Source organism: Rhododendron vialii, chromosome 2a, assembly GCF_030253575.1.
Source record: "Rhododendron vialii isolate Sample 1 chromosome 2a, ASM3025357v1".
NCBI classification, from domain to species: domain Eukaryota; kingdom Viridiplantae; phylum Streptophyta; class Magnoliopsida; order Ericales; family Ericaceae; genus Rhododendron; species Rhododendron vialii.
Genome location: NC_080558.1, coordinates 37,957,977 through 37,983,279, shown reverse-complemented (window position 1 = coordinate 37,983,279; position 25,303 = coordinate 37,957,977). Strand labels below are relative to the sequence as shown.

At 39.2% G+C, this 25,303-nt stretch overlaps 2 protein-coding genes across 2 annotated transcripts; both read left to right on the top strand.

Annotated features, from left to right (window-relative positions):
- The first annotated feature begins 996 nt into the window (after positions 1-996).
- LOC131317504 (uncharacterized) lies at positions 997-7,760 on the top strand. The gene is made up of 3 exons (XM_058347051.1): positions 997-1,202; positions 5,585-6,124; positions 6,852-7,760. Exons 1-3 carry the CDS (start codon positions 1,065-1,067, stop codon positions 7,758-7,760), a joined length of 1,587 nt encoding a protein of 528 aa, XP_058203034.1. The 5' UTR covers positions 997-1,064.
- On the top strand, positions 7,749-25,021 carry LOC131315575 (probable helicase MAGATAMA 3). Its single transcript, XM_058344713.1, has 5 exons — positions 7,749-8,712; positions 8,988-9,309; positions 9,422-9,683; positions 10,079-10,295; positions 24,751-25,021. Exons 1-5 carry the CDS (start codon positions 8,098-8,100, stop codon positions 24,790-24,792), a joined length of 1,458 nt encoding a protein of 485 aa, XP_058200696.1. The 5' UTR covers positions 7,749-8,097; the 3' UTR covers positions 24,793-25,021.
- Positions 25,022-25,303: the final 282 nt, after the last annotated feature.

Sequence of the window (25,303 nt, the reverse complement as noted above, 5' to 3'; positions counted from 1 at the left end):
ATCTAAACACAATAATAAATACAATCTCTCACATACATGTTGGGGCTTACACGCCTAATTAGTATGTTTGGGCTTCATATCTATATGAGATGTTGTGTGTGTTGTTATATGTAGCACTTTTTCCCGGTACTTCTCGTCACCTCTTAATTCGGTTTAATAAGTCATTTGCCTTATTTTTTTTTTATACTTATTCAATTTTTTTTTCGCATTTGTTAGCTTATCATCGATTTTTTGAGGATTATTGCTTTGTTATGACGAGAGGAGTCTAAAAAGTGAAAAATTACGATCAATTTTTTTTGAATAAAAACAAAAATAAATCAATAAACCAATTTTTTCGTCTTTATTAAAAAAATTGAATTTCAATAGTAATTTTTTTTTACTTTTTAGATTTCTCTTGTCATGACGGAATAATAATCTTAAAAAAATTGACAAAAAATTAACAAATGTACAAAAAATTAAAATAAAGACAAAAAATAAGCCAAATAGCTTATTCGTAAATGAAGAAACACTCTCTGTTTCTCTCTCCTCGTCATTCATGTTCATGAACTTCCCAGTTCCCACTTCTCTTCCCTATTTCTGCGAGTCTATACGATCCTCTCTCTCTCTCTCTCTCTCTCTAAAAGAAGGTACTCCATTTTGTTGCTGGCCGGTGCTGCCCAGGGCTCCACATGAAATTTCTTTTCTTATTGCGTAGGGTAAATTCCCGTCCCTTTTTCTTCTTCTTCTGTTGCTGCTGGTGAAAATTGTACGGCATTTCCTCTTTATGACGTCTTACGCGCATTGAAACCTTTAAAAGCTCGGAAATGGGAGCGACCTATATATATTCCTTCCTTCCTTCCTTCTCTCTCTCTCGCTCTCTCTCTCTCTCTCTGAAAGTACGTCGGAAAATCCTTCTCCCAATGTGTGTGTTTGTAAATGAACGCATTTTTAACAATACTAACTTTCGTCGGAAAATCCTTCTCGATCTCAGTTGTGTGTTTTTTTTTGTTTTTTCAGGTTATTGTACACATCTGAGTTGAAACCGAAGTGGGTTTCATAATTTGTGGGGATATTATACAACAAGTATGGGAAGGTATGTAAAGAAGGGGTACAAAAAGCAAAAAAATGTAAAGAAGAGAGAATCGAAGGGTGAAGGCTTAATTGACTTGGTCTTCTCTTGGTCTCTTGCCGATGTGCTCAACAAAGATCTTTACAAGGCCAAGGTTTGGATTTCAACATGCATGAGACTACTCCTTCCTTAATTTCTTCTTTTTACCTAGCTAGCTAGCTTGTTCTATAGTAGTACGTAGTAGGAGTAGCAGTAAATTATTACTCTTCCGTTCCATTTTCATTGTGCATTTTTGAATTGTGTGTAATTTTTTTAGGAAAAGTCCACTTTGACCCTCCTGTAGTTATCATTATGTGCGGATACTTTCTTCATGGTTCAAAACTGACCACATAATATACTTGTGGTTTTGAAAATATGCGGATAGACCACATGCCGTCATATTTCCTATTTATATTAACGGACATAATATTAAAAGACCGATATATATCCTCATCATGTCCATTGATTCTTTTTCTTTTTTAAATCCAAACCGTTGATATTGTAAATTTTGACGAGTACTACATCTATGCCAAAATTCGAGTCAATCAAAAAATAAAAAGCTCATAGTCGAATTGATTTTATTATGAAATTATAATTTCAAATTTGAATTTACTAAAAATTAGATCACTGGGTTATTGATACCTGATCGAGAAGATTTTTTACAGAAATACTTTATTCTTTATTTAATATATTATGAACGACTCAAATTACATTTTAAAGGCGTGTGAGATACATCTCCGTTGATACGGATGGAAAACATGACGTCAGGAGGTCTATCAGCACATTTTCAAAACCACATGTAAATTATGTGGCCAGTTTTGAACCATGAGGAGAGTATCCGCACATGACGATAACCATAGGGGGTGAAAGTAGACTTTGCCCCATTTTTTAATTATTTATATCTTTCAATCTATAATATTTTTCATAATTTTGAAAATTTTGTATTATAGAACTAATCAAGATCTATCAAACAAGATTCATATTACATATTTTCCAAAATTTACACTAAAAGATATAGACACAAGACATAAAAAAACAAACAAACAGAATAATGAACGACGAAAATGAAACGGAGGAGTGTTTGCTTCTTCTTTTTGTAACCTTAATAATAATTGACAGCTTTTTTAGCATTTTCCTGACCACAAAAGTGGTTGATTATTAATGTCTACGGGGATGATCAAAAGAAATACTAGTAAAGGTCTACCGTATACGTCCCAATGCAATTCAAAAGGACAAAATGCATGTATGCACCTTTTCTTTTCTTTTTTAATGTCCAGAGGGAAATAGAATGTTTGCACTTTCTGTATGTACATGGGTTATACATAAAAGTTTTTTTTATTTTTATTTTTTATAATCGGATGTTCGGACCAACTTGCGTGTACTTCGACTAATCTCAGGACCCTGAAGATAATTATTGGACATAACCACCAGTAGCCCCAAGGTTAGGAATGATTAATTTCCGAGAAACTCGAACATGAGACCTTATGGTCAAGCACCTACTTTGCCCATCCTTTAGGGTTAAGTTATACTTAAAAGTAAGTTGACTCCTCTATAATCCACCCTAGTTTTCTATTTGTAGGCCCGAAAATAATCCACGATGAAATCATCCATTTTTAGAGGTGTTATCATTAATCGTGCTAAATTTCTATTCATTGAATGTCAATCATCACGATATTTGTACTGATTTTTATCTTGGTATAAATGAAATAGGAGTCCAGTGTGAGTAAAAAAACTCATGATCAAGAGGAATACTTTCTGTAATGATAACTGTATCTGATTGATTTTCCACCATATCTCTCGTAAAACAAAATTATGAATTGTCAATAGAATAGTCAACTAAGAAAGAGCTCGACTTTTTGAAGCCTACAATATTAATCATTGGTTGTTATATGTATCTGCGTTTTTTTTTTGTTTGGCTTTTGCACATAATTTTAGGAGTTAATCGTTCGTCTCGTCAAGACAAATCGGAAATGTTTAAAAATATGGACTGATGTTGAAAAAATTCAAATAAGACGGCACTTAAGCTCCAAAAGACAATTGTTTGATACTTTTTTTTTTTTTTTTGTCTTTAGTGAGCTTCTTTTTTGCTTTTGGTCATAATTTTGTATTTTTTAGATTCCTTGTCAGGACGAATGATTAATCCAAATAAAAATATAAAAATTTTCACAAAAATTCAAAAAAGCCGAACAAAACACACAAAATAAAAAAATAAGTTAAGTTTAGAAGTACTCACCCTCAATCAACATGATTTTGAAAGCGGATGTGAAAATGACTTCCAAATGAGAGAGAGAGAGAGATTCTTTCTTACATCAAAACGGGTACTTTTAAAGTTAACAATGTTGTTACAAAAAATCGCTCACAATGGTATAATCAAACTTAGCAATATCCTTAGAAATAATTAAATTTTAGGCTTTGGATAACCAAAACTAGCAACCTTTTTCAATAATCAAAATTTGTGAACCCTACACCACATAAGTTAACTAATTCCAAAATTTGTATACACACGTGTTTCAACTGGTATTTTCTTTTTCTCTTCTTCGCCTACTCTTTTTTTTTTGGTAAAAAAAATAAAATTGAAGAATAAAAATTTTATATAGCCAAGTTTCTTTGCCTACTCTATGTCTTCTTCACTTCACCCACAAACTATTTCTCTTTCTTTTCCTTCAGAAGTGAAACTCATATCTCTCGATCATCTACAATTCAACTCATCGTCGCCAAATTAAGGTGTTTCACTCTTCTTTCCTGTTTCAATTCCCCTCCCACCCACCCACCCACACACACACACACACACCACCAAAAAAAAAAAATTCATAATAGGAGGGAAGGAAGTCACCGATTTTTTTCTCCAAAATTAAGAGAGGGAATCGATATATTTTAACCCATAAAAAACGTAAATGGAGGGAAGTGAATGACAGAAAATGGAGGGAGATAGAGAGTGAAATTGTAGTGGACCCCATATTTTGGTTATGGACTAGAAGTGACCATAGTGAAGCTTAACATTATTAAGCTTAGAAACCTCTTAAGTGAATAATCAAAAGCTGATGTGTCAACTTTTGATTATTCTTTTTTGATTATACCACTGTGAATGGCCTAAGGGAGAGATTATTTAAGCATTTTTTTGGTGGACCCCATACTATTGTCCAAGAGAATGGAGTAACGGGTTGGGTGTTTTCCGTAGTGAAAAATTTGTAAATTTTTATTTGGGATTGAGAAGTTGTTAGGTGTTTTCGATAGTAAATAAATTATTTTTTTGATAGGCAATAGTGAATAAATTATTGAGAAATGTTAAGTTGTTTCTGATAGTGAATAAGTTGTTGATGGTAGCAAAAAAAAAAAGTTTATGTTGACAACTTTTTTGTTAGAGGAAACGAGATGGTAAAATGCTAAATTTTTTTTATTAGTAGAAACAAAATGATAAAATATGTTAAGTTTTTAGTATTTTTTGTTAATGGAAACACCCCCTAATTTTTAAAAGAAGACGGGATTATTCAGTGCCCCTCGTGCTCTAGGCCCATTTTCACCACCAATAATTTTATAGCCACACACAAACATACAAACACTTACATACATTCCCAAAGGGGTGTGTACACACACTTACAAAGAGGTGGGCTCACCCCTTTGTGTGTGGTTGTAGAATGGTTGTTTCACCACATTAGATGAGACCTACATGTTTTTGTCTTGAACTCCAAAATTGGTTGGATAATGATGTCTAATGAAGCTGATTAGTAGGGCCCTTCGCTCCCACTCTCAATTCTTATTCTGTGCTTACATTTTTAATTCTCACTTTCACTAATTTTAGTAGTTTATGATATTTTTGAAAGACTATTTCATGTTCGTGTGGAATGGAGTGCAATTGGTGCCTCCTTTATACTTCCATGCGTATGGACATGGTTCGATTCCCGTAAGCACCCACCCTGCTCCCCAAATCATCCAGGTATGCCGTATGCCCAAAGTGAGGACCAAGGTTCAACAATTCTTTTACAACCACGTACACTTACACACACAAATACACAAACTCTTTCACATTGAGGAATGGGCCGGGCCACACACTGGGTTATAAATTTGTCTAGTCCGATCTAGTTTAGGCTTGTGAGAGCTCTTACTTGGCCTCAGGACCTCAACGACGATCAAACTGTTTGAGTTCAAGCTCGTCTGAGATTGGTTTGTTAGCTTGAATTTTTTTCAAAACTCGTTAAGTTTTCAAATTAATCTCGAACAAGCTACTATTAACCTATTTGGTTCATTTAACTGACCCAGGGAAAGGAGACAAATTAAAGTCTTACCTACAAAAATGCACCATGTTCTGTAAGAGTTTGAATGAACGTCCATAAATGCAATTTTTGGCATTAGCAACACCCTTACTCTATAAGAAAAAAAAAAAAAAATCACCCTTACTGAAAAACTGGAAATCCGTTAATAATTCACTTGTATTTCCTTGCGAACTCTTAGAAAACGAAAGTACATTTGGAAGTAGTCACAATTGTGAACTTTTACCAGGTTAAGCCAATTCCAGAGATCTTTTCATCAACCAATGATTATATGGACTCATTTATCAACCCCCTCATTGAAGAAACACACAAAGGTTTGTTCTCAAGCATACAGACAGTGCATCGCGCTCCTACACGTGAGATATGGTCCGTTGACATGTCCAGACCTCCCAGGTACTTGTACTACAACATTTCATTCAATAGAAGGAGGGACGCTGCAAGTTATGAGCCCAAGTTTGGAGATCTTATTGCCTTGACAGATGTCAGACCAAAATGTATGGAGGATCTACACAGGCCTGGATGTCCTTATCTTATTGGTTTTGTTCATACAGCGGGCGAAAGTGGTTCTGAAAAAATGGATATACGGGCTTCAAAGTTCATCGTGCCGGGTGAATATGGATATCGACTAAAGTATAGGAAGCGGCGAAGTCTTTTTGTTGTTTACCTTACAAGCATGGTAACTAATTTGAGAATGTGGATGGCATTGAGGTCAGAGCTGGAGGAGAGGAACATGAACGTCATTAGTAGAGTGCTGCAACCCGATTCCACTGTAAGAATCACAATTCGGTCTTTTTACCTGTTTTTATTGTTACAAAATATGCATTCTTATCAGGGGGATCACATGAGTACAGGAAAAGAAATTAAGGAAACGAAAACGTACAAGTATTTGATTTCCATTACTTGTTTGATTTACAAACGAAGAGGGCTTTGGAAAATTAAGTTTCCAAATTTCGAATGAGATATGGTAGTATAAGGAAAATGTTTCCTCTCCAAGAAATTGAGATCGGTTTTTTAGTACTGAGATAAATGGTAAACAAACTGGTGTTGATTTTCGTTACCTTTCCTTGACGAGAAATCTCACCTCGAGCTTGTCCATGTAAACAACAAATGGCATTTTACAGTCAATGACGCCCTCTAAGGGATACGGTGTCTTTTGGGTGGGATCTTTTGGGTGGGATCGGTTTCACATCCTTTTGAAATGATGCAGTGTTTTCGATCTCATGGGATTAGAAGGCAGTGTGTGATGAATACGTAGAGTTTTTTGCTCACTTTTTTGAGATGTATTTTCCTTCGGCTGACCTCTTGTCCCCCTTTTTGTTGTACCTTTTCTCTGGTTTTTAATGCAGTTTTTGCTTGTTGACATTCAACCTTATTTTATTTTTATGGTTATAACCAGTTGAAAATGTAGCACTCCTCATCAATCATCCCATTGTTTTGTATGGGCGAAGATAAAAGGTACTTACGTGCATCGTCTCACTTTTCGCAAACCTTTACAGATTGAGGAAAGTTGTAGCAAGTGCTTGTCTGAAGAGAGTAACCAAGCTGTCAAATCCATTATGGAAAATGCTATCAGCTCCTTTAAATTGGACACTTCCCAATGGGATGCTGTGTCAAGTTGTGTTGCCACAGGACAATGTCAACATCAAAACACTGTCAAACTTATATGGGGACCTCCCGGAACTGGGAAAACAATGACGGTGGCTTCGTTACTGTTTGTTCTGTTGAGGATAAAATGCAGAACACTGACATGTGCCCCAACCAACATAGCAGTGTTAGGAGTTACTTCGCGGCTTATGAGTTTGGTGAATCCTGCACTGGAGTATGATACTTATGGATTGGGAGACATAGTTTTATTCGGCAATGAAAAAAGAATGGAGATTGATGATCATGAAGACCTTTTCGATGTATTTCTTGATTACCGGGTTAATGCGCTCTCCAGTTGTCTTGCTTCATCGACTGGGTGGAAGCATAATGTTGAATCGATGATACGTTTACTCGAAGACCCTGAAGAGATGTACCGTTTGTATTTGGAAGAAAGAAAAAAGGAGAAAAATAAGGCTGATGACGAGGGAGAAAAGGAGGAGGATAAAAGTTTTGGAAATTGGATGATTATTAGCAATGAAGACAAAGACGAAGCCATTCATCAAGATTCAAATGACGTGGATGGAAAGAGAATTTGGTGGAGGAAAATTGTTCAGACCTGGAAGGAAAACAAGAAATCAGAAAAGAAGAAGAAGGAGGAGGAGCGAAAGAGAATTTGGAGGAGGAAAATTGTTGGGCAGACCTGGAAGGAAAACAAGAAATCAGAAAAGGAGGAGGAGGAGGAGCGTTCAAAGAGAAAAAGGATATTGGAGTGTGATAAAAGAGAGGAAAAGGACGACTCAACTCGAAGTAACAAAGTGTAGGATCAAGCGCTTACCATCTTACCAAAACCCGCAGGTAGTGGTAAAGGCGCAACTCTATCTCCTTATACCATAGCGTAGCAGGCCCCAAGCGCCACGGTTCGACCCGCGTGGGCAGGATGCTGGCCCGCGACCAACAATCCCCCCCCCCCAGCACCTGCCCGCAAGCAGCATGCCATCCAGGGGAGTCGAACCCGCGACCTTGGCTCTGATACCACTTGTAGGATCAACCGCTTACCATCTTACCAAAACCCGCAGGTAGTGGTAAAGGCGCAACTCTATCTCCTTATACCATAGCGTAGCAGGCCCCAAGCGCCACGGTTCGACCCGCGTGGGCAGGATGCTGGCCCGCGACCAACACAAAGAAAATGGAGAAAAGACGGATAAGGTGATGACATTTGAGGAGTTTTTCATGAAGAGATTTAAACTCATTGGAAATCAGCTCATCTTTCGTACTACAGATTTGTACATGCATCTGCCGACTGCTTTCATTTCATTGGAAGTGGTAAAGAAGATGATTAAGGCTCTCGATTTGCTAAAATCCATTGGAACTATGTATACCCGTGCTGTTGCAATTAAGAGTCTGAGAGAAGTCCTGATCAATGGAGTTGACGAGGTTGGGAACACGATTGAACACTTCGGAAGCTTGAGTTCTTCGAAGACAGAGCTTGTTCAAATACTTAGATTCCTTACTGAAACAATACATTTGCCAATTTTAACTTCACACTATAAAATTTGGAGTTTTTGCTTGCAAAACGCGTGCTTGATATTTTGCACTGCTTCAAGCTCGGCTACATTGCATACAAAAGGAATGAGACCACTGGAACTGCTGGTTATTGACGAAGCTGCTCAGCTCATAGAATGTGAATCCACTGTTCCTTTGCAGCTCTCTGGTATCCGTCATGCTATACTCGTTGGGGATGAACGGCAACTGCCTGCAACGGTTGAAAGCAAGGTCTGTTATTTTTGTTTCTTTTCTATTCACGAATGCTCCATTTGGATAGATGTGGATTTTAAATGAGAATTAGCTTAAATGGAAATCTGATAGTTTACATAAGGCTTTCAATAGTTGGAAAGCTATGGTCTTACGAGTTTGAAATGACTGTGTAGTGTGTACTAGTAGTAATTTGATTGCTTGATGAGGAATCAAACAAAATCAATCACTTGTTTGACTTGATCAACTCAAACATATGTCTTTTTTTGTTGACTCTGCGAATCTATCACTAATAGATATGCCAGTCGGCTGAATTTGGAAGAAGCTTATTCGAGAGGCTGGTGATATTAGGACATAAGAAGCATCTTCTTAACGTCCAGTACAGAATGCATCCATCGATAAGTTCATTTCCAAATAGGGAGTTCTACGAAAGTAAGATTTTGGACGGTCCGAATGTCAAAGAACAAGCCCACGAGAGGCGTCTTCTTCGAGGAGGTATGTATGGATCCTATTCTTTCATTAATGTAAGCCAGGGGAAGGAGGAGCTTGATAGGCATAGCACGAAAAACTTGGTGGAGGTGGCTGTTGTTTCTGAGATTGTTGCAAGCCTCTTCAAAGGTACTTTTCTCTTTTCAATGAAGAACGTGGTAAGATTTAGAATTCTAAATTGCTAGTGTTTGTTGCTGCCTAAATTGTGGTAAATAATTAGATTGCATTTGCGTCGCTGCAGAATCTGTGGCATCAAAACAGAAGCTCAGGGTTGGTTGCATATCGCCTTATAAAGCTCAAGTATTTGCACTCCAAGAAAAACTTGGGCAAACATACAATACGGATTCTTACCCTGACTTCTCAGTAGACGTTCGATCTGTTGATGGGTTTCAAGGTGGTGAGGAGGATCTCATAATCATCTCTCCCGTGCGGTGTAATGGGCGTGGATCTGTTGGCTTTCTTTCCAATCGTCAAAGAACAAATGTGGCTCTCACTCGCGCAAGGTACTGTTCTGTATAGCTTAACATATGTCATTCTATCTCCTTGCATAAATGAACATTGTAATAACTAGCTTTACCATGTGTTGCACTTGCAATGTGGAGTCAAGCGACCCTACTGAGTTGGAAAGATGACCTATAATGGCCAAATTTTAGTGATAATCCCCCACATTTGCCCCCACAGATACCAAAAAATTGTCCCAAAGACCCCCACTAAAATAATGAAACTTTCCTATTGCTGCCTAAACTGACTCTAGGTATTTGACCGCACTGTCTAGAAATCTCGGCTCTGCCCCAAGGGCTGTTTCTTCCTTGAGCGAAGCAGATCAGCTCGCCTTCTTGTTATCCAAAAGTTGGTTGAATAGTGTGTTGTAATTTGCATTTGTGCTTTCATGGTGTAGGCATTGCCTCTGGATACTGGGCGATGGTGCTACTTTGATTAACAGCGGCTCTGTTTGGAAAGAACTTGTTGTCGATGCCAAGGCTCGGGATTGCTTTTATGATGCTAATGATGACAAGAACTTGGCTCAAGCTGTTGCGGGTGCTTTAGTTGAGCTTAACCAACTTGATACATTACTCATAACTGATTCACCGCTGTTCCGTAATATGAGGTGGAAGGTATGCTTCCCTTACTCGTAAAACAAAATGGAACTTGATTACCATATTGTACATATGATTTCCAACCAATAATTTAAGTATGATAAAATTGGAAGATTGCGATAAGCTAATTTGTGTTTTACAAGTAGGTAGTCATCCCTTGACTAATTTTGTGTTTCACACACCAAAGCTGTCTCTGCTTCATTGCATAAACTAAAAATCATACGTTGGTAACATGAAAATAATCTAATGCGCTACAAAGTCCTAGAGGGGGGTGAATAGGACGCAATTTAAATTTAAAGCAACCAATAATTCAAGCTACTATCCAAACTCCATGCCAATGCTATCCAAATTAATAATATAAGTTAAGGGCAATTAATCTAAAGAACGCAAACACCGAGATATACGTGGAAACTACTTAGGGTCAATCGCACCCTAAGCATAAAACCACGGCCTAACTACCAAAATTGCTATAGATCAAAAGGTTTACAAAGTGCTAAGAGAGGATTAACAACTTTACCCCAAAAGCTTATCCTAACTCCACCACTTTGATGTAGCTCCCCGAACTCCTTCTTGATCCCATAGCCACCACGAGTCCAACACCTCGATCTCCGTTCACCACGGCTCCGGTATCATCCGGCCAAGTAGTATCATAGGCATGAAAGTATGGATTTTGTAAAGTGAAGGTTTTTATGCAAAAGAATCAATCTAGAGAGAATACACGGATCATTAAAGTATTTCTCTAGATTGAACAAAGATGAGTGAATTCTAGATTCAACTCATCCAAATGCAAATGAAGGCACAAGAGCAAAGAAGATAATGCTTTCTCTCTCTAAAGTGGGCTATTCTCTCTCTTCTTGCCCTAGAAAAATGAAAATCAAGCTTATATATGGCCAAGCAAGAAAAATCCTGGAGAGCCCTCTAAAGGCGCTCTTAGCACGCGTACAAGGGCCTTACTCGGCTAAGGCACTACTAAGGCTCTCTTAACACGCGTGCAAGGGCCTTAGTCTGGTAAGGCGTTGCTAAGGCGCTACTAAGGCGCAAGCACTTAAAAAGGCCTTAGACAAAATTTTCCTTCAAATAAAACAAGGCCAATAATATAAGGTTAGTGCATAAATGATATTTCATAAAAGATTAAGACACCGAATAGCTTTAATGATGCATGGAAAAATATTAAGCTAAATGCACATGAGATGCATATACCTTTCCAAGCAAAATGCACGGCACGGCCTTCGTGATCAACTCTTGAACCAACGGGCGGAGTATCTAATCTAGACAAAATAAAATCACCTCCCAACCCAAATGGAAAAAGAATAAATACAGACTCCAATGGTTTGTCGCATCCGGAAATCGCCAATTACATTAACAATCTCCCCCTTTGGCATTTCCGGGACAAAACCATTCCAACAAAAACTCATTACAAGGAAACAAATTCTAGAATGCTAGAGAACCTTCTAAAAACTCTAACAACCTAGAAACCAAAAGCTTCCATATAAATCAAAATGATCCTGCAAAAGATAACTCAACCAAAGCAACAAGCATGCATAGATATATGACAGCAGTAAGGATTTAGCGCAACGGAAATCAAATTACCAAGAGGAGCTAACATATTTAAAGCAATGCTAATGGAAGAGAAAGAGCAATATAGGCATTTAAGGTAGAGATAAAACGACCTTAGCCACGGCCGCGCATATTAACATAAACCATATGCCCTACCATGGGCACTATCATGCAACAGAGCAAACGTACCAACTTAAGTACCAAGCCCACGCAAGGGCTAAATAAAAAGATATGTAAACTAGTTGCTAATATAAACCTCGCCGAACTAGCCCATGCAAGGGCTAAACAAAAAGATAGATAAAATAGCTACTAATATGAACCTCGCCGAACTACCAAACTACCTCACAAAGGCTCTCCACACAAGCAACCGATCTTTCTCCCCCTTTTTGTCCCGGGAAGCAAAGAAGTATCCCAAAATTTGGAGGAAAGCCAAGGTAGCACTTCAAGAATCAGACCCGTCCTCATCATCGGCCTCCATGTCATCAACCGGAGATGAGTAATCAAGTTCCAAACGAGTTTCCAACCTCTTGATTTGAGCTGCCATCCCATTGATTTGAGTAGCCAAGTAAGTCATGTCATTGCGCAACCTCGAAAAACTCCCCGAAAACTGAGCATTATAGTCATCAATCTTCAAAAGCTGTGTGTCAAAAGCCTCAAAATGGGTCGCAAACTCATCCAACTTCAGATGCACCTTATCAAAGTGACCTTGGAGAGACTCCATCCACTCGGGTGGAGGAGGAGGAGGAGCCAAGGCCACCATTGGTGGGGCAGGAGCTTCCACAGCCGTCGGAGCAAGACAAGGAGGAGTGTCACATGCAGGAGCATGAACATTGACATTCCAAGGTGAATTATACCCCGGAGGAGGGTGGAGAGGAGCGAAAACAGCTTCAAGTGGAGGATACTCGGGTGTGGGAATGAACTTTGGAGGTTTGGCATTGGCCAAAAAGGTTACTTGAGCTTTTGAGAGACGTGTGGTTTTAGAAGAAATAGCACCCTTAGGAGTAAAGGAGATTTCATTGTCAAGCTCGGGGACATCTTTGTCAAGCATGAACCGAGTGAGCAAAGATTGGAAGGGAAGACCAGCGGTGCCCGGAGCACGAGTTGCATACACATAGATTTGCCACCAAATCTTAGAAGCCAAGTCAATAGAGTAACCCCGACCGATAGCATAAAGAAGACAAGCCCGAGGGAAATTCACACCGTGACTATGGTCATTTGGTTCTATGAGGGAGCACACAATTTTGTTAAGCATGTGATAATGGGGAGACATGATACCGGAAGGAATGTCATCTATGTGTGTTATCAAGCCATCGGTGAGCTCACGAATGACTTCGGAGCGAGGAGGAGTAATAGAGGTATCAAAAAGCCATTGAGCATCGAAAACACGAGGCATTTTGAGCAACGCACAAATCGACTCAATAGAGAAACGCAGCTTAACGTTGCGCACCGTGGTAAAGAAATACCCCTTCTCAGAGTTAACATCACCAATATTACTAAAGAATTCACGCACCATTTCAGGATTAGCATAAACATGACCAGAACACAAACCAGACCAACCACGAGCCTTAAACTGAGCATCAAAACCCATGGAGTCAAGATCCGAGAGATTAACATTTCGTTCACACAGATTTGCAGCTTTTTGAGAATAGGTTTCCGTATACGAAGCACGAGCTGCATCATTAACAAAGAACTTGTAACCGACTCGGGACTCAGATGGGCGTCTCCATGGTTTAGGGCCGTTAGGAGCAGCACGAGACGAGGAACTACCAGCCATGACCGTAAATAAGCTGAGATTTTCTACGAGAATGGGAAGAAATTACGTACCGGAGAGTGAATAAATCACTCAAAGTCGAAGGGAGGCCCTAGATGAGGAACCCAGAAGAAGTACGGGAGCTGCTGTGCTCAGGTAGGAAAAGCCATCTCAAAAAAAAAAGAGAATTGGATAAGGTTCGAATGAATAAAAAAAAATTTGGCTAGGAGAATATATATCCAGGCAATGAACGAGCGCTACAGAAGCGCTGTAAACACGCGAGAAAGGGCACTAAGGAGATGTTATCCGCTACAGCTGCACAAGGGACAACGGGGACAGTTGTCAAGAGATGCACGGTCAGATCAAAAATGGGCAAGCAACCGCCCCACTAACGCTCTACAAACACGCGAGGAAGGGCGCTAATGGGGCTGATCCGCTGCAGCTGCGAGAAGGAGGAACAGAACAAGAGGCGCGAATCGAACGGCTGAGATAAGCAGATGAGGTCCGTGCGCCACTAACGCCCTGTTATAGCCCGTACCAGCGCGACATAGAAACAAAGCGCTGTAAGAACCCTGTACACGCCCCAACTTTCTGAAACTCCTCCAAAACAAACCTGTTAGAGTGAGCAGGTGCTCTACTAAGGCCCCACAAAGGCCCTTACTCTCGGAAGTTTGAGAGTTCCAACTCCTGCTGACAAGCGCAACTGCCCTATTAATGCCCTCTTAATGCCCCACTCTCTGAATCTTCTGAAAATTGAAACGAAGCTAAAAACTGCTAGAGAAGGCACCTGCCCTCCTAAGGCCCTAAGGAGGCCCTTTACTCTCAGAATTGCAAACACAGCAGGAGAAAATAAAATGAATGCCTACACCAAAATAAAACTAAGGCATAAAGACTAAAAGAAAATAAAATAAGGGGACACAACGACTAATTACTCCCCCTCACAACAAGACTCCCCCTTACTAAAATGCCCAAATAAAATATGATCATGCAAGCATCCAAAAATCAAGCACACAGAAAATAGAAATTTCCAAAGTATCATGCTCAAGTATAACGTGGAATTTCATTGAAATGGAGAGAGAAGCAGTAATGACATCAAAATGATAACACAAAGCTTAAACATAACATGAATATATTTTAAAGAGAATCATGTTTTTTTTTCAATAGAATTTCATGCTCTATGCTATCAAAGTGAGCAAGTGAACTCCGTGAGAGTGGAGCGAGACCCTTTAAAATGCCAAGGGATACCCAATTCAATTCCCAAGAAGAATTCACACAAGTTTGATGATAGAAGTCAAACCATAAGTCGTTTGGACCTAAAGACTTCACGCACAAACCCCATATCGCATTCTCATGGACCCAAGTGACTCACACACCTAGGATGGTGCAATGATTAGGTAGCCATTCGCCCAAGGTGCGAGATCACATAAAGAAAAGGAGGTGCACTAGAGCAACAACTCCAAGACTAGAACTCATAAAGAAAAGGAGGTGCACTAGAGCAACAACCCCAAGACTAGAACTGGATATAATTTGTTGTTTTCTCCTCTTTTTTTTTTTTTTGATTTTTTTTTTTGATTTTTTTTTTTAAAGAAAAAAAAATGAAAGACAATAAACAAGGATCTCACTCTTTTATGCACCAAGGGAAGCTTTCACACTAATCCCTAGGCGGTCATTCGAGTAGAATCAATGGGGGAAAGCATCTAAAGGTAAACCTCAAACATTTGGTCAATCTAAGATCAAGACAAGTAGAATTCAACCAAGAATCAAATTGAGAACCCTTAGACACCAAAAGGACCAAGCCCCAAGAGAGAGTGTACAAATAGTAGAGAGCATGAGATTCAAATGACATAATGAAACTCTTCACAATATAGGCAATTATGCATAGTTTTATGGGCGCATGAAGTGTCATCAAAGCTCAAAGCTCAATTTGCAAGAAAAGCCAAACTTAACCTTAAAACATGATACAAGGAGTATAGTTAACACGAGCAAGCAATCATGTGGACAAGCAAGCACACTCAAGAACCAAAAAAAAAAAAAATGCTATCCCAAATAAAATAAACTAAAAAAAAATAACAAAAAAAATAGACACGAAAGTGAAAATGAAAGACACACATGCACTCTAGACACAAACAAGAGATGAAACACACACGAGTGACATGCAAACTATCCAACCTCAATCGATAGAAATCAAGCCAATAGACTTCCTAAGAAACTCGAATCTAGCGGAGTCTAAAGGTTTTGTGAAAAGATCGGCCTTTTGATCAAGTGTAGGGATGAACTCAAGAGAGATGACCTTATCCTCCACAAGGTCACGGATGAAATGATGACGAATATCGATATGCTTAGTCCGAGAGTGTTGAACCGGATTTTTGGAGATATTGATCGCGCTAGTGTTGTCACAAAATACCGTCATGGTGCCTTGAGGTAAACCATAATCTTGCAACATTTGCTTCATCCACAAGAGTTGTGTGCAACAACTACCGGCCGCTATGTATTCGGCCTCAGCCGTGGATAATGACACACAATTTTGCTTTTTACTATGCCAAGCCACTAGACAATTTCCTAAATAGAAACACCCACCCGAGGTGCTTTTGCGATCGTCGGCACTTCCGGCCCAATCGGCATCCGAAAAAGCGGCTAAATCAATATTGGTACCTCTAGGAAACCACAAACCTAAGGACAAGGTCCCTTTCACATAACGAATAATGCGTTTGACGGCGGTTAAGTGTGATTCCTTTGGTTCGGATTGATACCTAGCGCACACACCAACACTAAAAGCAATATCCGGACGACTAGCGGTGAGATACAACAAACTTCCTATCATGCTTCTATAGAGCGTAGGATCCACATTCACTCCTTTAAAGTCTTTAGCAATCTTTACACTTGTGCTCATAGGTGTTCGTGTGCATTTACCATCTTCTAACCCAAATTTCTTAACCAAGTCTTTAGCATATGTGGATTGACTTATAAAAATTCCATCATTTAATTGTTTGATTTGAAAACCAAGGAAATATGTCAATTCTCCCATAAGGCTCATTTGAAACTCGTGAGACATTTGTGCACCAAAATGATGAGCATGTTTAATGCTAGTGGATCCGAACACTATATCATCGACGTAAATTTGAGCAATGACAATGTCACTATCAATCTTTCGTATAAACAAAGTTCGGTCCACTCCCCCTCGAACGAAACCTGTATTCAAAAGATGGTCGGTTAAACGCTCATACCAAGCACGAGGAGCTTGTTTAAGGCCATATAAAGCCTTTCGAAGACGATACACATAAGAAGGATTCGATGGGTCAACAAAGCCTTTAGGTTGTTCAACATAAACTTCTTCCTTAAGGTCACCATTTAAAAAAGCACTCTTCACATCCATTTGAAAAAGTTTAAAACCAAGATGACTAGCGATAGCAAATAACAACCTAATTGATTCCAACCTAGCTACCGGAGCAAAAGTTTCTTCAAAGTCTATTCCCTCCATTTGTGTGTACCCTTGAGCCACCAACCTAGCCTTATTCCTTACCACAATACCACTCTCATCTTTTTTATTCTTAAAAATCCACTTGGTGCCTATGACATTTGTATGAGATGGTCTAGGGACTAAGTACCACACATCGTTCCTAGTAAATTGTTGGAGTTCTTCTTGCATGGCCTCTACCCAACTCTCATCACCTAAGGCTTCTTCCACTTTCTTGGGCTCTAAGGAGGATGTGTAGCACACAAAGGTGACTTCATTCCTAATTTCCCTCCTAGTTTTCATCTTATCACTTGGATCGCCTATGACTTGGGTTATAGGGTGATGAAGTTTGACTCTAGCAGAAGGTTCTTTGGTAGACAAAGGAACAAGATTATGTTGACCAAGTTCATCATCGTCTATAGTTTCACTACCCTCCGGCTCACTATCATCTTCTACTCCATCATCTCTATTTCCTACAACTTCCGTTGGATCATCATCACTTTCCACATGAGAGTCTCCTTCTATAATGTTGCCCGGGTCAACCTCCCCCTCAAATATATCCCAAATAGGATCTAAATCATTGTCACTTCTAGGGGTTGAATCTCCTAAAGCGGTATCATCCACAATAACATTTGCCGACTCCACAAGAGTAGAAGTTCTAAGGTTATAAACCCTATAAGCACGACTATTAATGGAATACCCAAGAAAAATTCCCTCATCGCTCCTAGAATCAAACTTACCCAAGGAATCTCCTTCTCTTAAAATGTAGCACTTACTACCGAAAACCCTAAAGTATTTAACTTTTCGCCCATTCCAAATTTCATAAGGGGTTTGGGAAGTTCCCGGCCTCACATAAACACGATTAATAGTGTAGCATGCGGTATTAATAGCTTCGGCCCAAAGATTACGAGGAACACGTTTGGCATGCAACATAACGCGTGCCATTTCTTGAAGAGTTCGATTTTTTCTCTCAACAACCCCATTTTGTTGGGGGGTACGAGGAGCTGAAAACTCATGTTTGATACCATTTTCATCACAATACGTGTCAAGCCCAAGATTTTCAAATTCTTTACCGTGATCGCTCCTCACACGAACTAATGAATACCCTTTTTCATTTTGAAGACGTTTACACAAAATTTTAAAGGAAGCACAAGCGTCGGATTTTTCCCTAAGATAACCAACCCAGGAATAGCGAGAGTAATCATCGACCATAACAAGAATGTATTTTTTACCTCCCAAGCTCTCAGTTCTAGAAGGACCCATGAGATCTATATGTACCAACTCAAGAGGCCGAGTGGTACCAATTATGTTTGTTTTCTTATGTTGAGACTTAATTTGTTTTCCTTCCATACAACCACCACACACAAGACCCTTCCCATTTGCAAGCTTGGGCACACCTCTCACAACCTCACGATTGGTAATTTTGTACAATTCTAGAAAATTAACATGACCTAAGCGTTGATGCCACAATTCAACATCATCAAGTAGAACACGATGACACATGTTAGAAGGATGAGGTTCAACACAATAGCAATTATCCGAAGATCTAATTCCTTTAACAACACATTCTCCCTTAGAATTAAGAACGGAACACGTATCTTTTGAAAATTGCACATTATGCTCATTATCACAAAATTGGCCTATGCTCAAGAGATTAGCTTTCAAACCATCAACAAATAGAACATCATGCAAAGTAGGGAGACCGGGGGTTGAAATAGTGCCTCTACCTACCACTTTTCCTTTTTTACCATCACCAAACGTCACAAGACCACCATCATAGTTTTCAAGCATGGCAAACATACCCCTATCCCCGGTCATGTGCCTAGAACAACCACTATCAAGATACCAAATGCAAGCATTATGAGCTCTATATGCGATGTGTGCAACATGACAAATATTTTCAACCTTTTTCCATGTTTTGTTAGAATGAGCATGAGTATGCGAATTACCATTCAAGTTTCTATCACGAGCAAGAGCATTCACATCAAAAATCTTGGCAAATACACTCAATTTGTTAATTTCTTTCACAATATGAGAAGTTTGAGTTGCAAGATCATTCAATTGAGCAAAAAAGTCATTGTCTTGAGTTTTGAAAGGCTTGGGAGAAGTGTTACGAGGTCTCTCCAAAGTGGATTGACCAAGGACAACGCCCCGGGGAACGAATCGCTTTTGAGGTCTTTGAGTTTGACCTTTCTTTCGAAGCTCTCTCCTCAAACGATAGCATTTAGGTCGAATGTGACCCTCATTTCCGCAATGATGACAAATGAGGACTCTCTTCTCAAGAAACTCATTCACTATAGGTTTTGAGATGCTAGAAGAAGGTAAATTTGCTACGGGCTTAGCACTCACAAGTGTCTCGTTCTCACAAGATTTAGCATTGCTAGAGGAGAATGGATTCACTATGGTTTCAGCACTTACAAATGTGATTTTCTTCTTAGGGTCACTAGACTCCATTTGTAGGGAAGGTGGATCTATGAAACCTAGACCACTCTTATCTCTAAACGTGCGTGTCATCTCGGCAATCCTAGTGGCTCCACAATCATTTCTTCTAATAGCTTCACTAGCCTCACTTAGGTCTCTCTCTAACTCACAAATCCTAGATCTCGCCTTCTCAACCTCTCTCAAACCTTCTACTCTTTCCTTCTCCGCGGTGTCAAATTTTTCGACTAGATTTGCATTGTGTTTCTTAAGATCATCTAGCTCAATCCTAAGTGACATCCTTTCTTTCTCTATCCTCTTGAGCTCACTTTCTAACTCTTTCTTCTTCTTCTTAAGGGTGAGACACTCACGATACATCTCATCATATGCTTCATGAATTGAACCTATATCCTCATCACCTTCTTTTTCATCCTCACTAGTAGTTGAAGTCTTAACACTAGAAGTATTAGACAATATAGGAAGTTTAGATGCCTCCGTGGATTCAAGAGAGGCAACAAGCACAGATACACGAGAATTTCCTTCACCATTCTCTGGACCACCACTCTCACTACCATCCTCATCACTATCATCATCCCAAGTGACTTTAAGACCTTTCTTCATTTTCTTCTTAAGAGTATTAGCACACTCGGATTGAATGTGTCCGAACCCATGACACTCGTGACATTGAATTCCTTGTGGCTTTCTAGATTTTTCAACCGACAATTGTTTATCATTGTTTCCAAAGACATTTTTCTTAAAACTAGAAGATGGCTTAGAAGGTTTACCTAGATTGTTTCCTTTCCTAAAGAATTTTCGAAATTTCTTAGCAAACATGGCAATCTCTTCGTCACTTATATCATCTTCATCCTCACAAGTTTCAAAGGTTTCCTCACGAGCTGACTTAAAGGCTATACCGTTATTAGATTTGGAGGTAGTCTTTGAGGGTTTGAAATCGGAGAGGTGGTTGATCTCAAAGATTTGAAGTTTTCCTACAAGTTCAGCAAAGGTCAACTTATCAACATCCGTACGTTCTTCTATAGCGGTGACCTTAACTCTAAACCTCTCGGGAAGAGACCTAAGGATTTTGCGGCACACTTTAAGGTCGGAGAGTGGCTCACCTAAACTATGGAAAGTGTTGACAATATCGGTTAACCTAGAGATAAAGCCATCAAAGTTTTCCTCGTCATGCATTTTAAGTTGTTCAAATCGTGTTGTGCACATTTGAAGCTTAGACACCCTAACCGTCTCTATTCCCTCATGAGAAGTACGAAGAATGTCCCAAGCCTCTTTAGCCGTGACACAAGAGGATATACGTGTGACTTCATTTCTAGACATAGCACCAAAGATGGCTCCTAAAGCGCGTGCATTAGTCTCACAATTTGTAATGTCACCGGAATCCCACTCGGCCTCCTTTTTCACTCTAATCTCCTTAGTAATAGCATCTTCAATAGTAGGTTCTTCGTAGCCATACAAAACGGATCTCCAAACCTTAATGCCAAGGGATATTAAATGATTTTTCATTTTCGTTTTCCAAAGAGGGTAGTCACTACCGTCAAAATAAGGAGGTCGAGAATTAGAAGCACCCTCCATATGATTATCACGTTCCATAGCGCAAACACAGAATCAAACTCAGGCAATTACACCAACAAAGAGCAACCCGCTCTGATACCAATTGAAAATAATCTAATGCGCTACAAAGTCCTAGAGGGGGGTGAATAGGACGCAATTTAAATTTAAAGCAACCAATAATTCAAGCTACTATCCAAACTCCATGCCAATGCTATCCAAATTAATAATATAAGTTAAGGGCAATTAATCTAAAGAACGCAAACACCGAGATATACGTGGAAACTACTTAGGGTCAATCGCACCCTAAGCATAAAACCACGGCCTAACTACCAAAATTGCTATAGATCAAAAGGTTTACAAAGTGCTAAGAGAGGATTAACAACTTTACCCCAAAAGCTTATCCTAACTCCACCACTTTGATGTAGCTCCCCGAACTCCTTCTTGATCCCATAGCCACCACGAGTCCAACACCTCGATCTCCGTTCACCACGGCTCCGGTATCATCCGGCCAAGTAGTATCATAGGCATGAAAGTATGGATTTTGTAAAGTGAAGGTTTTTATGCAAAAGAATCAATCTAGAGAGAATACACGGATCATTAAAGTATTTCTCTAGATTGAACAAAGATGAGTGAATTCTAGATTCAACTCATCCAAATGCAAATGAAGGCACAAGAGCAAAGAAGATAATGCTTTCTCTCTCTAAAGTGGGCTATTCTCTCTCTTCTTGCCCTAGAAAAATGAAAATCAAGCTTATATATGGCCAAGCAAGAAAAATCCTGGAGAGCCCTCTAAAGGCGCTCTTAGCACGCGTACAAGGGCCTTACTCGGCTAAGGCACTACTAAGGCTCTCTTAACACGCATGCAAGGGCCTTAGTCTGGTAAGGCGTTGCTAAGGCGCTACTAAGGCGCAAGCACTTAAAAAGGCCTTAGACAAAATTTTCCTTCAAATAAAACAAGGCCAATAATATAAGGTTAGTGCATAAATGATATTTCATAAAAGATTAAGACACCGAATAGCTTTAATGATGCATGGAAAAATATTAAGCTAAATGCACATGAGATGCATATACCTTTCCAAGCAAAATGCACGGCACGGCCTTCGTGATCAACTCTTGAACCAACGGGCGGAGTATCTAATCTAGACAAAATAAAATCACCTCCCAACCCAAATGGAAATCGAATAAATACAGACTCCAACGGTTTGTCGCATCCGGAAATCGCCAATTACATTAACATAACATAAACAAAACGCGGCTCCTAAATAGTGACGCCGACAAGTGATTTAACCTTTTTCGATACACCTTTTTTTTGAAACTGAAAAAATTTTACTAGGGAAAACTTGACAATGGGTACCTTTTTTCCGATACCTTTATTCAATACCTTTGTGCTAACTTCATTTCTTCCAAAAGGAACGATAACGAAGGGATCATCTTCTTTCCTTTTCTATTTGTAGGTTTGCTTCAGTGACGAATTTATGAAATCCATTTACGAAATCAGGAATATAGGTGTTCGTAAGTGTTAGATATTTTGGCACTTTCCGGGGTTGTCCAAAACCTCCATTAGTGTCTTTTGTTATATCGACTCCACTTGATTGTAATGGGTAGGATAATTAGGGGTAGTGTCTCGCTCGATGCTCCTCCCATTATCTGCGCCAAGTTGACCGCTACGAAATCGAGCCAATTGCGTGAAAGGTAAAAGCTTTACACAGCACATCATGCATATCATTTTCAAGATTAGAAATTTTATTTCTACACATTTGTCTTTCCTATAAATCTCTCCAAATACTCGTTTCCATATATATGTCATTTACTCTTCGGAAAATATGTTATCAAAAGGAAAGATTGTCTACGTTTTAGGTAAGCCAAGGATTTTATTTTTGCATATATATATATATATATATATATATATATATATATATATATATGTATTGACCCATTGGGTTAATAGAAAAAGAGTGCACAAAAGATAAAATTGACCGAGAGGCGTGAGAGATTTTTTTTTTCTGATATGTGAAAGAAAGAAAGGAGGGCGGTACTGTTTTTGTTTTCTTCGGTGTGGGCGAGAGTTTTTTTTTGGTTGCGCTGACTTCTTTCTCTGGAAACGGAGATTAATTGGTTGCAGCCCACGTTCCGTCTCTTTGCTCTAGCTCGACTGTTTTGTTTTCGGCAGAGGCAAAAGTTTTGTTTTAAAAAGAAAGAAAGGGGTGCACGGTCTTGAGGGATTTTTGGTGTGGCAGTCCCGCATTCCGATTTTTGTTTGTTCTTGCCTCTTGCATCTTCGAACGCGGTTTGAGTTGTTTAGATCACGCTTTGCATCATATCATTCATTCATTCACTGTTCGTGATTTTTGGTGCCGTTTGCTGCTGTGGCCGAATCTTTTGGAGATTGATTCGGAGCCGGTTGAATCCGGAGATCGGGCGTGAAGTCCGTGGTGCATCTATTAGATCTTGAAGAAGCTCGGGGAACATCGGAGATTGGCGAGAATAGGTAAAGACTTGGGTAAGGATTTACTATTTCGCAATCTGTACTTCTTTTTGATTAATACAATAAATCAGTAGTGTTAGGCCGTGGTTTTGGCTTAGGGTTATTTAGGACCCTAAGTTTTTCCACGTAAATCGTGCGTCTCTTGTTACAATTTTTATTCTACTGCAGTACTTTTTTATTTTATTTTTGATTAATCGAGATAATCAACCCGTTTATCTTTATTAATTTTTAAATCTAAAAATTGGTATATTTTTATTAAAACTCCTATTCACCCCCCCTCTAGGAGTAGATTGAACGCTTCCGCATAATTTCAGTAAGGAAGTGTTTTCCATCTTACAAAGGCTTTCAAGTGGCAGATGGCATCGTCATGGAAACGCAAATGTTTTAAAAATGGGTGGGAATTATTCTCAACTGTTGGAGCCTAGGAGGTGCGCCTGTAGTCCGATAGGACCTGGTTGTCCCAAACTACACGGGTCGGCCCGCTACACAAATCTAGGATACTTTTTGAAGTATGCAATACGGATCATATGGTTTCTTGGATTAAGCAGTGATACAAAATGTTTCACTGGTTGGTTGGAATCGTTGGATGCTATCCATGTACAATTGAATCTGTGACACACAACCATATTCCCATCTTCTACGACACGGGGACACGATCGAAAAAGTACTCATATTTTTTGACATTCTTCATTTTTCTTTACCTTGATTATAAGACCTCTTACATCATCATTTTACCTCAATCATATGATCTCTTTCGTCGCCAACACGTTATTATTACCTCTACAACCTTTTCTCCCACTCTGTGACTCCTTTGGACTGGAAACTCCTTGGGACAACGAAACTGCCATAGTCCGTCCTTGATTTTGAATATCAGCTGATACTCACTGAGCTTCCAACCAGTGTTTTAAAGTATCGTATAAGAGATCCAAAATCCCGGTGCTTATTAGCTGAAATACAAAATCTTGCTTCCAATGGTTCTGGATAGTCATTTACAACTGAAGTAATGTCATAGAAACTAACAAATGTGACAAATATCTCTTCTACTCAAAGTTGTTAGTAGTTGTAGTTTTCTTACAAGGCAACCTGCCTCGTGAGCGTCAATTCTGTGCAATCAGGTTTACTTAGGACCAAGAGGTGAGGATAAGGGGAAAAAGAGTAACTTGATGGCTTGTAAGCAAAAAACACCACCAAAGCTCTAGATATGTTGCTCATAAAGGGTTGTTTTTTTTTTTTTTTTCAGGAATTTGGTAGTACCTGTGACATGGCCAGACGATTCAGCTGATTCGGATTATCTACAGTTTTCCTGGAGTTGGCAAGTGATGAAGCAGAAGACAGAACAGAGCAACATAGTACAATCTAATTGATTTGGAGGAAAAAAATATTTACACCGACGGTATATATAATTTAATTGCTATTGATAATAGATGTTGAGACATTTGCAATTCCAGGTGCCATGTGCATGTGTGGTGTGCCCTATCCCTTCCCAATTCCCTTATTCATACTGGCAACTTTGGTTGGTATGTTGGTGTGCAATGAATAGAAAATTATTGGGTGCTCTTGAGGCACTTCACGAATTGCTCAAATATCCTTCCTCGCCACTTATTAATGTGGAGTTTAGGATGTGTGGTGGAGAAGCGTTGTGTCTTAGGACCTCTGAATGATTGCTCGAGCAGAAGTGACAATCTTTTATAGTGCCTATTTTATGATAAATTTCAACAATAGGTTTTTAGATGAATTAAGTGTATAGATTCCATCTGAATGTGTAGAGGGGAAAGGACACTGAATAATTGCTC